The following is an 11,312-nucleotide window of genomic DNA, read 5'->3' on the forward strand; positions in this document are numbered from 1 at the left end:
GGCCGCTTTTTACGCTCCGCGATGGTGCTCGCGCTGCTCCTTGGAGTGGAAGCGCTGGAAGGGCCCGAAGGCCGAGGGGCGCGTCGTCTAACGGTCATCCTCCGCTTTAGGCAACGGGGTGGACACGATGACGACCCTGTCGTGGCCCGGGCAGCCCAGGCAGCAGGCAGCACAAGGGCCGAGGCCGGACCGCGCGCTTCGCTCACCTAATGGCTTTGTTGACCCCCCCCCCTTTCCCCGCCCCGCATGGAAGCCCCCGTCCTCTTCCCCGCGGCCCAGACGCCGCCCCGCCCATAATGTAACACGGCGCCAGGCCGCCAGGCTGGCCGTGGCTGGCGCCACCCCGTGACGTCACCGTCCGCCACCCCGCCGTCATCCCCGAGCCGAGCCAGCCCCGCCACGGCACTGCCACGGCCCCACCCTGGTGACCCTTAAAGGGGTCTGACGGCCGCCACTGTCTTCGCCTGGAAATGACCACCAACTCACGCGCGCGCCGTCGATCCCCTAGACCTAGAACGAGCCTGCTGCCGCCGGGGCCCGCAGACATCGCCAGCGCCAACCGCGCCCCTCGAGGCCGTCGGGCGTCGCCGGCTCGCTGGCGTCGGCCAGGCGGGGAGGGCAACAAGTCCACGGCGGCGGCGCGCTCTTCTTGTTGCTGCCGTGGGAAGCAACTGGAGCACTCACACTCGCGAGCCCGCGGCGGTGGCGTGCCTCCAAGAGCTCGGAGAGCTGCAATGATTCGTGTCGGCTGTTTGTTTCCTCTCCGGGGCACTCGGCGGCTTTCCCCCTCACAGCCAAGGGGGGCGTCGGCGCCGCATCGACGCCCCGCGCCCCGACACGCAGCACGCGGCGCCGGAATGGCGATGTTCCCCTCGCCGTCGCACCACGACGTCGTCCCGTCGTACCCTCGCCGTCGTAACCCCCCCCCCCCCCTCTCGCCGTCGTACCCCCGCCGTCATACCCTCGCCGTCGCACCCCCGCCGTCGTACCCTCGCCGTCATACCCTCGCCGTCGCACCCCCGCCGTCGTACCCTCGCCGTCATACCCTCGCCGACGTACCCTCGCCGTCGGACCCTCGCCGCATTACGCCGGCCGGCGCCGCGGCTCATTGTGTGTTGTGCTAGATTGCCGCTAGATTGCGCTGATGTACGTCGGTCACGCGAACAGCGCGAACCACCGGGGGCCCCGGGGGGGGGAACCAAGCAACCCCCCGCCGGACAGCCGCCATCCGCCCTCCGCGCCGCGGGGGCAGTGGCGCGGCCCCAGTGCGGGGGCGGTGGCCCGGCCGGCCGAGGGCGGTAGGCCGAAGGTCCGAAGGGGGCGGCCACCAGCAGGCTGTTTCCAAGCAGGGCTCCGTCACTGTCGCACTCACGGAGCGTCCCGTGGGGGCGCGAGAGAGTCAGAGCGACGAGGCGTTGTTCGGAATGGGCCAGCCGTCGGCCGAGACGTGCGTCAGGCCGCCGGGCAGGGCTCAGGGCTTGGGGCTCGGGGCTTGGGGCTCGGAGGCACCATCGACCGCGGCGGCGGAATCAATTTCGGAGTGGCGGCAGTTTTCCTCCTTTCTGCCCGTTCCCGCAAGTCCTCCCCGAGGCCCTCGTCGTCCTCGTCGTCCTCGCCGCCAACGAGTCGCCAGGCCGGGCGGGCCAGCTGGCCGGCCGCACGCCGCACGCCGCGCGGCGAAGCGGTTGGAGGCGGCCGCGTCTAAACCGTCCGAATGAAACACTTCCTGCAGACTCCGTGTACTCTTTGGACTCCTTAGAGGGCTTCGTGTCCGTGTGCCGCGTGCCGCGTGGCCCGCACGGAACGTCCTCGTCCTGTCGACTGATTCCGAGGGTCGTTTTCGTCGCTCTGTCACTCTCGCACCTCTACGGGATGCCCCATGAGTGCGAGAGAGACAGAGCGACCAAAACGACTCTTGGAATCAGTCTCCTGGCCCTGGCGTCGCTCGGCGCGGAGCGGTGCGGAGTGCGGACACGCGACGCCTCGCACGGCGCCGAGCCACGTGCCGCTAATGCACTCACTGCGGCGTGATATCGACACCCACACCGTAATGAACATAAACGCGCCGACCTATCAGATCCACCACACTGCTGCACCTTCGTTTCGTTGTGTTTGCCGGCGTTAAAAGAAGCCACCGCACGAGGGCGCGCCCGGCGCGCTGGCCCTGCCGCCGCGATAAATCTAAATTAAATGGTCCCGCGAGTTCAGTACCAACATGATAATGTGCCCCGCCAGCACGCCCCGCCCCGACACCTGGACTGCGTGCCACGCTCCGCGATAAGCGGACGAGCGTTCGCCGAAGCGATCGCATTTTTCGGCAGCCGGTCGCCGTCGTCGTCGTCACGTCCGCGCGGCTGGCCGCGCCGAGAGATACAAGCCGCGATTCCGACTTCGATCCTGTGAATGCAGTGCTGCAGGTCGAACTGTTGTCCTGGTTGACCTTCTCGTGCCGTGCCGTGCCATGCCGTGCAGGCCTGCGGCCTTGTGTCGCAGTGCCGCCGCAGTGCACTTACTTTTAGCCAGCTTTGCATGGCAAATGCAGGAAACCCCGAAAAGAAAGAATAAACGCGAAACTCTTCTCCGAGTTTCTCCAAGCCCCCCGGCGGCGACGGGGTGCTGGGCAATTTCCTGGTTGACGTGTTTGTCCGCCTCGACCGCGACCGCGCGTTATCGGCACTCTTTTGCTGACCCGCGATGATTGATTTCCGAATACAAGTCCGAATCCGCCGCCTCCGCGGTCCTCTCTGTGCAGCCCGCCGTGCCCGTCATGGACGTCATGGAGCTCAATCAGAGAGCGGCTCGGTCGGCAGCGCCGGGCACTGAGTTGCGCAACAAAGTAGCCAAAGCGGCAGCGCTCGCTGGCTTCATCAACCGCCTGTTAGGGACGACCACCCGCGCCGTGCACCGCGGCGGCCCGCGAGGGCGGATCTAGAGACGACTTCGGGGGGCGACGATGTCGCTAAATTTGCCAACCTACAGGGGTGAAGTGCGACGTGCTGCCTTCTTGTCGGGCGGGACGATGCCCCCATCGCCTCGCCTGCATCCGCACCTGACCCTGGCCGGCCACGTGGTGCCCGAGTGACCGCCGAGCGCACAGTGGGCCAGCAACTGGCGCAGGCGGCCAAAATTCCGGACGCGTTTCGAGCTCCAGAGTTGCCAAATGGGACTCGAATCGAACGTGTGACCCCACCAATGGATTGCTCTCTGAACGAGGAATCCATTGGTGGGGTCACACGCTCGGTTTGAGGCCCATTTAGCGACTCTGGAGCTCAAAATGCGCCTAGAATTTTGGCCGCCTGCGTCGGTTTCTGGCCCACTGTGCAGCGCCCCGCCACCCGAGGTCCGAGGTCGCTCCTGGACGATCGCGGATGTTTTCGTCGCTCTGTCTCTCTGCTCCTTCGCGGGATGCCTCGTGAGTGCGAGAGAGATAGACCGACGAGAACGACTCTCGGAATCAGTCTGCTGCTCAGCGTGCGGGACTGGCACTGCCACTGCACTGCGCGGAGCCTGGCGGAGCGAAGCGAAACGCCGTGGGCAGGAGGCGAGGCAGCCCGTCGGACAGCGCTGCGTGGCGGGCAGGCCTGCCGGCACCATTACCATTAAGGGCTAGACCACACATGATCGTATGCCATTTCGGGCCAGGCAGGCGCCATTCCGCCGGGCAGGGTAGGCCGCCCGCCACGCGAACCTGTTAGGCGGGACTGCATTGCAGAGCCTCCGGGGCGGGGAGACCCGCGTCAGCCTACACCGGACTGCGTGGCGTCCTCGCGTGTGTCGCGACACCGCCCTACAGTGCCCTAGTGCTGCCGACTCGCTCACACTCCCGTATGAGTGCGAGAGAGACAGAGTCGCCCCGCGACACAGGACCCAGTCCGCCGTAACGAAGTACGAAGTGCCCTCCGCCGAATAGCGAATGACGCGTGACGACGCGGCGCTCCGTCGCGGCCCTTCCCATGCTTGACTGGCGATCCCGAAGGATCGTTTCGCCGCTCTTCTCTCTCGCACCTCAACGAGTTGCCTCGCGAGAGCGGCAGAGACAGAACGATCCTTTCCGACTCGCTCGACAGGAGAAGAGGTATACACTCTGAAACGCGTTCGTCTTGGTGCCACTATGTGGCTTGATGCGGCGCCCGCAGCAGGCCCATGCGGGCGGATGCGTGAGTGAGAGAGACAGAGACGAAAGCCAGGATCGTAATCAGGCCGCAGCCAAGGGCCGTCGGCCGGATCCGTCATCAGTTTGACAAGGGAAGGAAGGGTCCCCTCGCTCGGCGCGCCGCGGAACTCAACAGCAACAGCTCGCGTGCACTGCGGAGGGGTAAAGACCTGCACCGCTACCGCCGCTACCTCACCGCCTCGACCTAGCGAGCGATTCAGAAGATCGGTTTGTCTCCGTCTCGCTCGCACCCTCACGGAGAGCCCCGTGAGTGCGACAGAGACAGAGCGACGAGACGACTCTTCTGGGTCTGTACGGAGGGGCCGGGCGCGGCGCCAGCACGCCGCCAGCACGCCGCCAGCCCGCGTACGTCTGCCTGTGCAGCAACAGGGCTGGCATGGGGGAGGAGGGAGGCCGGCGGCAGCCAGCGGCTTTTGCAACAGGCGCTGCCCAAAACGCAGCGTCCCCACCAAGGTGGGCCAAGGCGGCGAGGCGAACGGAACGGGGTAAATATAGCAGTCACTTTTCCCGCGTCTGGGCGCTGACGTGTCTTCGGTTGGGCGCTGGGCTCTCGCTGTCTGGACCGCCGCCGCTAGAGACGGGTGCATCTGCCGGCGGCCCGCGCCAATTCCCCGCGCGTTATCCGAGAGTCAGCAGGCTCTCTCCCCATCTCGCTCGCACTCGTGACAGTGCCAGAAGACCAGTGGAGGTGGCCAAAATTCTAGACGCGTTATGATCTCTAGAGTCGCTTAATGGAACTCGAACCGATCGTGTGACCCCCACCAATGGATTGTGCTTCTAACGCAGGATCCATTGGTGGGGTCACACGCTCGGTTCGAGTCCTGACAAGCGACTCTGGAGCTCAAAACGCGTCTCTAACTTCGGCCGCTTCCACCGAAGACTGCGAGAGTCGTTTCGTCGTTCTGTCTCTCTCGCACGCATGGGGCATCCGGCATCCCATATAGTTACGAGGGAGACAGGGCGTCGGAAACGACTCTCGGAATCAGTCTGCTGGTGGGAAATGCTCAATGCGGGCTAATCCGTCGATCCTTTGCGGATGGGATTGGATTGCGTGCTCGCTGGAGAGGTCTGGTCACGGCCCCGCGGCCACGGCCGGAGTCGATGAGGACTGAAGACGTTGTGCACGACGACGGACTCCTGGAAGTCCGTCGGGAAGTGGCAACCGACCTTCACTGAATAACCCATGGTGACAGTGGCCCCGACAGACCCGTCCGCCCGGACGCCCAGTCGATATACTCCACCCCGGCAACGGGCCGGGTAGTCCTCGCCGTCCTGGCCGTGCTCGTCGTCTTGGCCGTGGCTCCCTTGGATCGCTTGGCCGTCTTGGCTCGGCGGGGTGGGCGCCGTGGGCCGTGGGGCTCGGCGGGGCGATGGTTGAGCTATTCTCGTCGCGGACGCTAAGGAGACCCGCACGCTACGCCGCGCCACCACGCGTGGCCCCGCGGGGGAAGGCTTTGGGGGCGGACCGCGACGGGGGCGCGTGCGGAGTGGCGTGCTGGCGTGCGGTGAGGGCCCCGTCGGGGTGGGCTCGCCGCCGCAGACATCGGACATGCCACGCCGCGGACATGCCACCCCCATGCCGTCCTCCCGCCAACGTCAAGAAGGTGGGCGCGATGCACGGCGGACGCGAACGGGTGGCGAATGAATGAAATGGCGTTGCCGCCGTACCGCGGTTCTGTGTGTGAATGTCGCTGAAGATTCGCGAAATCACTGTTGAGAGTCGGAAGCCGCAACGAGGGCGCCTGGGAGGCAGGCCACCCATCCTGCTTAGACGCTGCTCGCATTGCGCGGTGCCAGATGGGTGGCCTACCTCCAGGCGCTCTTCTCTAAGCTCGCTAGCGAATCGACGAGTGTAGTGGGCCTCGTCGTCACCGGCCGTGCGATGTTCCTCTCAGACTGACGTGTCCTTAATATGTTGGTATTGTTTGTGTTGCAGAAAAAGCCCAAGCAAAAGGTGGAGAAGTTGGAGGACTTGAAGAAGGAGTTGGACATCGACTTTCACAAAATCAGTGTCGACGAGCTGTGCCGTCGTTTCACGACCGATTGTACCAAGGTATAGACTTGTTTTGCTATGTTTGTGGGGTATTTGGACGGCATTGCCATTATGCACAGTGTTTTAAATTGTACTTTTACCTCTACCAGGGTCTCACTGCAGCCAAAGCCAAAGAGTATTTGGAGCGCGATGGCCCCAACTCACTCACCCCTCCAAAAACAACCCCCGAGTGGATCAAGTTCTGTAAGCAGCTGTTTGGGGGCTTCTCCATGCTCCTGTGGATTGGTGCCATCCTTTGCTTCATCGCCTATGCTATTGAGTACTCACAATCAGATGAACCTGTAGAGGACAACGTAAGTGGCAATACCCTCAATTTTCTCAATGGATTTTTTTTTGTCTGTTACTAACATCTTTTTCCATTAAATTATTGCAGCTGTACCTTAGTATTACTCTGGCTGCTGTCGTTATTGTCACAGCCATCTTTTCTTACTATCAAGAAAGCAAAAGTTCAAAGATCATGGATTCCTTTAAAAATATGGTTCCTCAGGTAAGTAAATCTATGACATTTTTTAAAGAGTATAGTAAGAGGGTGTAAAGAAACATAAATTATGATGTTCTTGTTACAGACCGCAGTTGTTATCCGTGGAGGCGAAACCCTTAGTATCAGAGCTGAAGAAATTGTAGTAGGCGATCTTGTTGAGGTCAAGTTTGGTGACCGTATCCCTGCTGATATTCGTATAGTTGAATGCCGCGCCTTTAAAGTTGATAACTCATCTCTAACTGGTGAATCTGAACCTCAAAGCCGTAACACTGAATTTTCCAATGAAAACCCATTGGAAACAAAGAACCTCGCATTCTTCTCAACAAATGCCGTTGAAGGTACACTCCCAAAAACTTTTATTTATTGCTGCCATTGTATTTTTGTAAGGACTTTTCCTGATCATTCTTGAAACGTTCTTCTGGTTTTGCAGGTACTGCCAGGGGTATTGTCATCTGCTGCGGTAATAGCACTGTAATGGGTCGCATTGCTGGTCTTGCCTCTGGTCTTGAAACTGGTGAGGCACCTATTGCCAAAGAAATTCACCACTTCATCACCCTGATTACTGGTGTGGCTGTGTTCCTTGGAGTTTCCTTCTTCATTATTGCATTTGTCCTTGGATATCATTGGCTTGAAGCTGTTGTCTTCCTAATTGGTGAGAATTTTAGTTCAAATATTTTCTTTTTCAGTGTTTTCTTTTTATACAGTTCCAATACAAAGGCCTAATTTTTAATTTTAAAATTTTCAGGTATTATTGTTGCTAATGTACCTGAAGGTCTGCTAGCAACAGTGACAGTGTGTCTCACACTCACTGCTAAGCGCATGGCGTCCAAAAACTGTCTTGTGAAGAACTTGGAGGCTGTTGAAACTCTGGGTTCAACTTCCACAATTTGCTCTGATAAGACAGGCACCCTTACTCAGAATCGTATGACTGTTGCTCACATGTGGTTTGACAATCAAATCATTGAGGCTGACACCACTGAGGACCAAACAGGTAAGCTTATTGGAGTAATTTAACTGACATAAATTAACTTGATTACTGCTATGAAGAATGCTGAAGATGCGGATGATATTTTGCAGGTGTACAGTATGACAAAACCAGCTCTGGGTTCAAGGCATTAGCTCGAGTGGGTTGTCTGTGCAATAGAGCAGAATTTAAAGGTGGTCAAAAGGGCGTTCCTGTTTTGAAACGGTAAAACATTAACATATAATTTTAAAATATGTGTATCAAAAATTTAAAACTTGCATTGAAATTTAATTAAATTTTTTTGGGGGGCGGGTTTTGAAGGGAGGTGAATGGTGATGCGTCGGAGTCTGCTATTCTTAAATGCATGGAGCTGGCCCTTGGAGATGTCTCAGCCATTCGAAACAAAAACAAGAAAGTCTGTGAAATTCCATTCAATTCAACAAACAAGTATCAGGTGCGTTTTGGTATTAAGGTCACCATGTATCTGTTTTGAATCTGTTCTCATTGTTTAATTGAAATCTTCTCAGGTTTCTATTCATGAAAATGAGGACAAATCCGATCCCAGGCATATTTTGGTCATGAAGGGTGCTCCAGAGAGAATTCTTGAATGCTGCTCCTCTATTTACATGAATGGCAAAGATCTGCCCCTTGATGAGGAACTTAAATTGGCTTTCAACTCTGCCTACCTCGAATTGGGAGGACTTGGGGAGCGAGTCCTTGGTAAATTCCATTTCACTACGCTAACTTTTTCTAGTTATTCTCAAAAACATTTCTCCCAATTGTTTCTTTATATTTTTTGATACACTGTGTGTTATTTTATAATTCCAGGATTCTGTGACTTCATGCTACCAGCTGAGGAGTTCCCCAAAGGCTTCAGCTTTGATGGCGACAATCCCAACTTCCCACTAGCTGGACTTCGATTTGTTGGTCTAATGTCAATGATTGATCCCCCCCGTGCCACTGTACCTGATGCTGTTGTGAAATGCCGCTCTGCTGGTATCAAAGTAATCATGGTTACTGGTGACCATCCTATTACAGCCAAAGCCATTGCAAAATCTGTGGGTATCATATCTGATGGTAAGTTATTCCCAGTCATTCAGTATTGTCCAATGTTTAGTTTTATTTTCCAAATCAACATAATCATTTTATGTTTAATTATTTTTTTACTTTTTTTTTTAAGGTAACGAGACTGTTGAGGATATTGCTGAAAGATTAGGTGTCAGTGTCACTGATGTTAATCCAAGAGATGCCAAAGCTGCTGTTGTTCATGGAATGGAGCTTCGTCATTTAAGCTCAGATCAACTGGATGAAATCCTCAAGTAAGTAAATTCACCAAACCCTTTGTGTATCAAATTACAATTCTGATTTTTATTCTTTTTATTAAAACGTATTCTTCAATTATCAGGAATCACTCAGAAATTGTTTTTGCCAGAACATCTCCTCAGCAAAAATTGATCATTGTAGAAGGTTGCCAACGTCTTGGCGCTATAGTTGCTGTGACTGGAGATGGTGTGAATGATTCTCCTGCCTTGAAAAAGGCTGACATTGGTAAGTGCTGTCCAATGTTTGTTGTTTCTTAGTTTTAAAAATTTAAGTAAATTGTTGTTATTTATTTTGTATGAGGGTAAAGTATTGAAAAACGTATTTATGGTGCACAGGTGTCGCTATGGGCATTGCCGGATCTGATGTCTCCAAACAAGCTGCTGATATGATTTTGTTGGATGACAATTTTGCGTCCATTGTAACTGGTGTTGAAGAGGGACGTTTAATTTTTGACAATTTGAAGAAATCAATTGCCTACACTCTGAGCTCAAACATCCCAGAAATCTCGCCTTTCCTTATGTTCATTTTGATTGGCATTCCCCTGCCTTTGGGCACTATTACTATTTTATGTATTGATTTAGGTACTGACATGGTAAGTTTTGTATGAAATTCTAGACAGCAAGAAGGGGTGCAATTACACAATTTTACAATTAATTGATAAATAAACTTATATTGCAGGTTCCTGCTATTTCTTTGGCTTATGAAGAAGCCGAATCAGACATCATGAAGCGCCCTCCTAGAAATCCTTTCTTGGCTTCAGACAAATTAGTAAACTCAAGGTAAGGAATGTAGTGAAGTTGAAACCTAAGTTTAACATGAGCTTTAAAAAAAATCAGCTGTAATTTATTTTGGAAAAACAAAATCTTATTTTCAGATTGATTTCTATGTCCTATGCCCAAATTGGTATGATCCAAGCTGTTGGTGGTTTCTTCATGTATTTTGTCATCATGTCCCAAAATGGTTTCCTTCCATGGGATCTTCTTAGCATCAGAAAGAGATGGGATGCTAAGTCAATCAACGACCTTCCTGATTCTTATGGTCAAGAATGGGTAAGACAAGCTCATAAGCTAAATTTAATGTTAAAATTAAAATTACACCACCCACAGAATTTTGTGGGGTTTGCAGAAAATCTTTTTAATAAGAAAAATTAAACTTTTTTTTTCAACAGACTTACAGGGATCGAAAGCGCCTTGAATACACTTGCCAGACAGCATTTTTCGTCGCCATTGTCATTGTACAGTGGGCTGACTTGATTATTTGCAAAACTAGGCGAAACTCTCTTCTCACACAAGGAATGAGGTAGCTTTTTCTCTCTAATATTGGAGATCATAATTGCATCATTTCATGTCCTCTGTAGTTCATAAAGTAATGTTGTGTTTTCAGGAACTGGGCTCTCAACTTTGGTCTAGTGTTTGAGACTGCCTTGGCAGCATTCCTTTCATACACTCCAGGCATGGATAAAGGGCTTCGCATGTATCCTCTTCAGTAAGTGAAGTCTTTATACCTTTTCGACTGTTGATCATTCATTCCAAAAATCAATTAATCCTAAGAAAAACCTTACCTTTTGCAGTTGGTCATGGTGGTTTGTTCCAATGCCGTTTATGGTCAGCATTTTGATCTATGATGAAGTGCGCAAGTTCATCCTTCGCAGAAACCCAGGAGGCTGGCTTGAAAAAGAAACTTACTACTAAGCGTACATGTAGTAAACGAGAGACAAAAATCATGGCACTCTGTGTGCTCGAAAACTGCCGTATCTTTGCCTCATTCATATGTAGACTCAGAACTCCATGCAACGTTTTGTAATTGTGATTGCAGTGAAACTGAGTTTAAAATGAATTTTCTGCTAGACAGTATTAAGTTTACATTAATCCAAGCTTTACAAGCAGTTTAAAATCTGCATATGATGCCCCAATGAACTGAAACACAATTTGTTTCCCAGTGAGACAGTTTAGATGACTGAGAACAGTTAGAAAATGTCGGCATAAAGCTGACAATGTGATAGTGGTTGAATATAACAATGGATAATTTGAGTTTTGCACTATACAATGGCACATTCAATTATTTTGTGTTTTATAGTTGTCTGTTTTTATTTTTTGCTGGTATTGAGATGAGCCAGATTAAGTGCAAAGCACATATGTTGAGATTGCTGTGTTTGTTTAATGTGAATATGTATGCGTTGCGTGAGTATGTATGAATGTGTGTGTGTATGTGTGTGCGAAATACGTAGAGTGCAGCTCAAGACTCATTTCACCCTAATGGAATCACGATGGTAGGAAAAGCTTGTCTAAATAAGGAAGAAATTGAGGACCTAATTTGT

At 53.3% G+C, this 11,312-nt stretch overlaps 1 protein-coding gene across 1 annotated transcript in view; it reads left to right on the forward strand.

The window, feature by feature from the left end:
• Nucleotides 1-10,686, forward strand: part of LOC117641999 (sodium/potassium-transporting ATPase subunit alpha-like) — a 29,533-nt gene extending 18,847 nt beyond the window's left edge. Inside the window, exons 2-19 of the mRNA XM_034379733.1 lie at nt 6,111-6,227; nt 6,317-6,520; nt 6,601-6,714; nt 6,794-7,046; nt 7,139-7,360; nt 7,454-7,699; nt 7,786-7,897; nt 7,994-8,126; nt 8,200-8,392; nt 8,501-8,749; nt 8,853-8,991; nt 9,078-9,220; nt 9,331-9,587; nt 9,674-9,774; nt 9,870-10,044; nt 10,164-10,294; nt 10,379-10,480; nt 10,566-10,686. Coding sequence (XP_034235624.1) covers nt 6,111-6,227; nt 6,317-6,520; nt 6,601-6,714; nt 6,794-7,046; nt 7,139-7,360; nt 7,454-7,699; nt 7,786-7,897; nt 7,994-8,126; nt 8,200-8,392; nt 8,501-8,749; nt 8,853-8,991; nt 9,078-9,220; nt 9,331-9,587; nt 9,674-9,774; nt 9,870-10,044; nt 10,164-10,294; nt 10,379-10,480; nt 10,566-10,686 — 3,012 coding nt within the window. The remainder of the gene's footprint in view (nt 1-6,110; nt 6,228-6,316; nt 6,521-6,600; nt 6,715-6,793; nt 7,047-7,138; nt 7,361-7,453; nt 7,700-7,785; nt 7,898-7,993; nt 8,127-8,199; nt 8,393-8,500; nt 8,750-8,852; nt 8,992-9,077; nt 9,221-9,330; nt 9,588-9,673; nt 9,775-9,869; nt 10,045-10,163; nt 10,295-10,378; nt 10,481-10,565) is intronic.
• The last annotated feature ends 626 nt before the right edge of the window (nt 10,687-11,312 follow it).

Source organism: Thrips palmi, unplaced genomic scaffold (assembly GCF_012932325.1).
Source record: "Thrips palmi isolate BJ-2018 unplaced genomic scaffold, TpBJ-2018v1 HiC_scaffold_16, whole genome shotgun sequence".
In the NCBI taxonomy this organism is placed as follows: domain Eukaryota; kingdom Metazoa; phylum Arthropoda; class Insecta; order Thysanoptera; family Thripidae; genus Thrips; species Thrips palmi.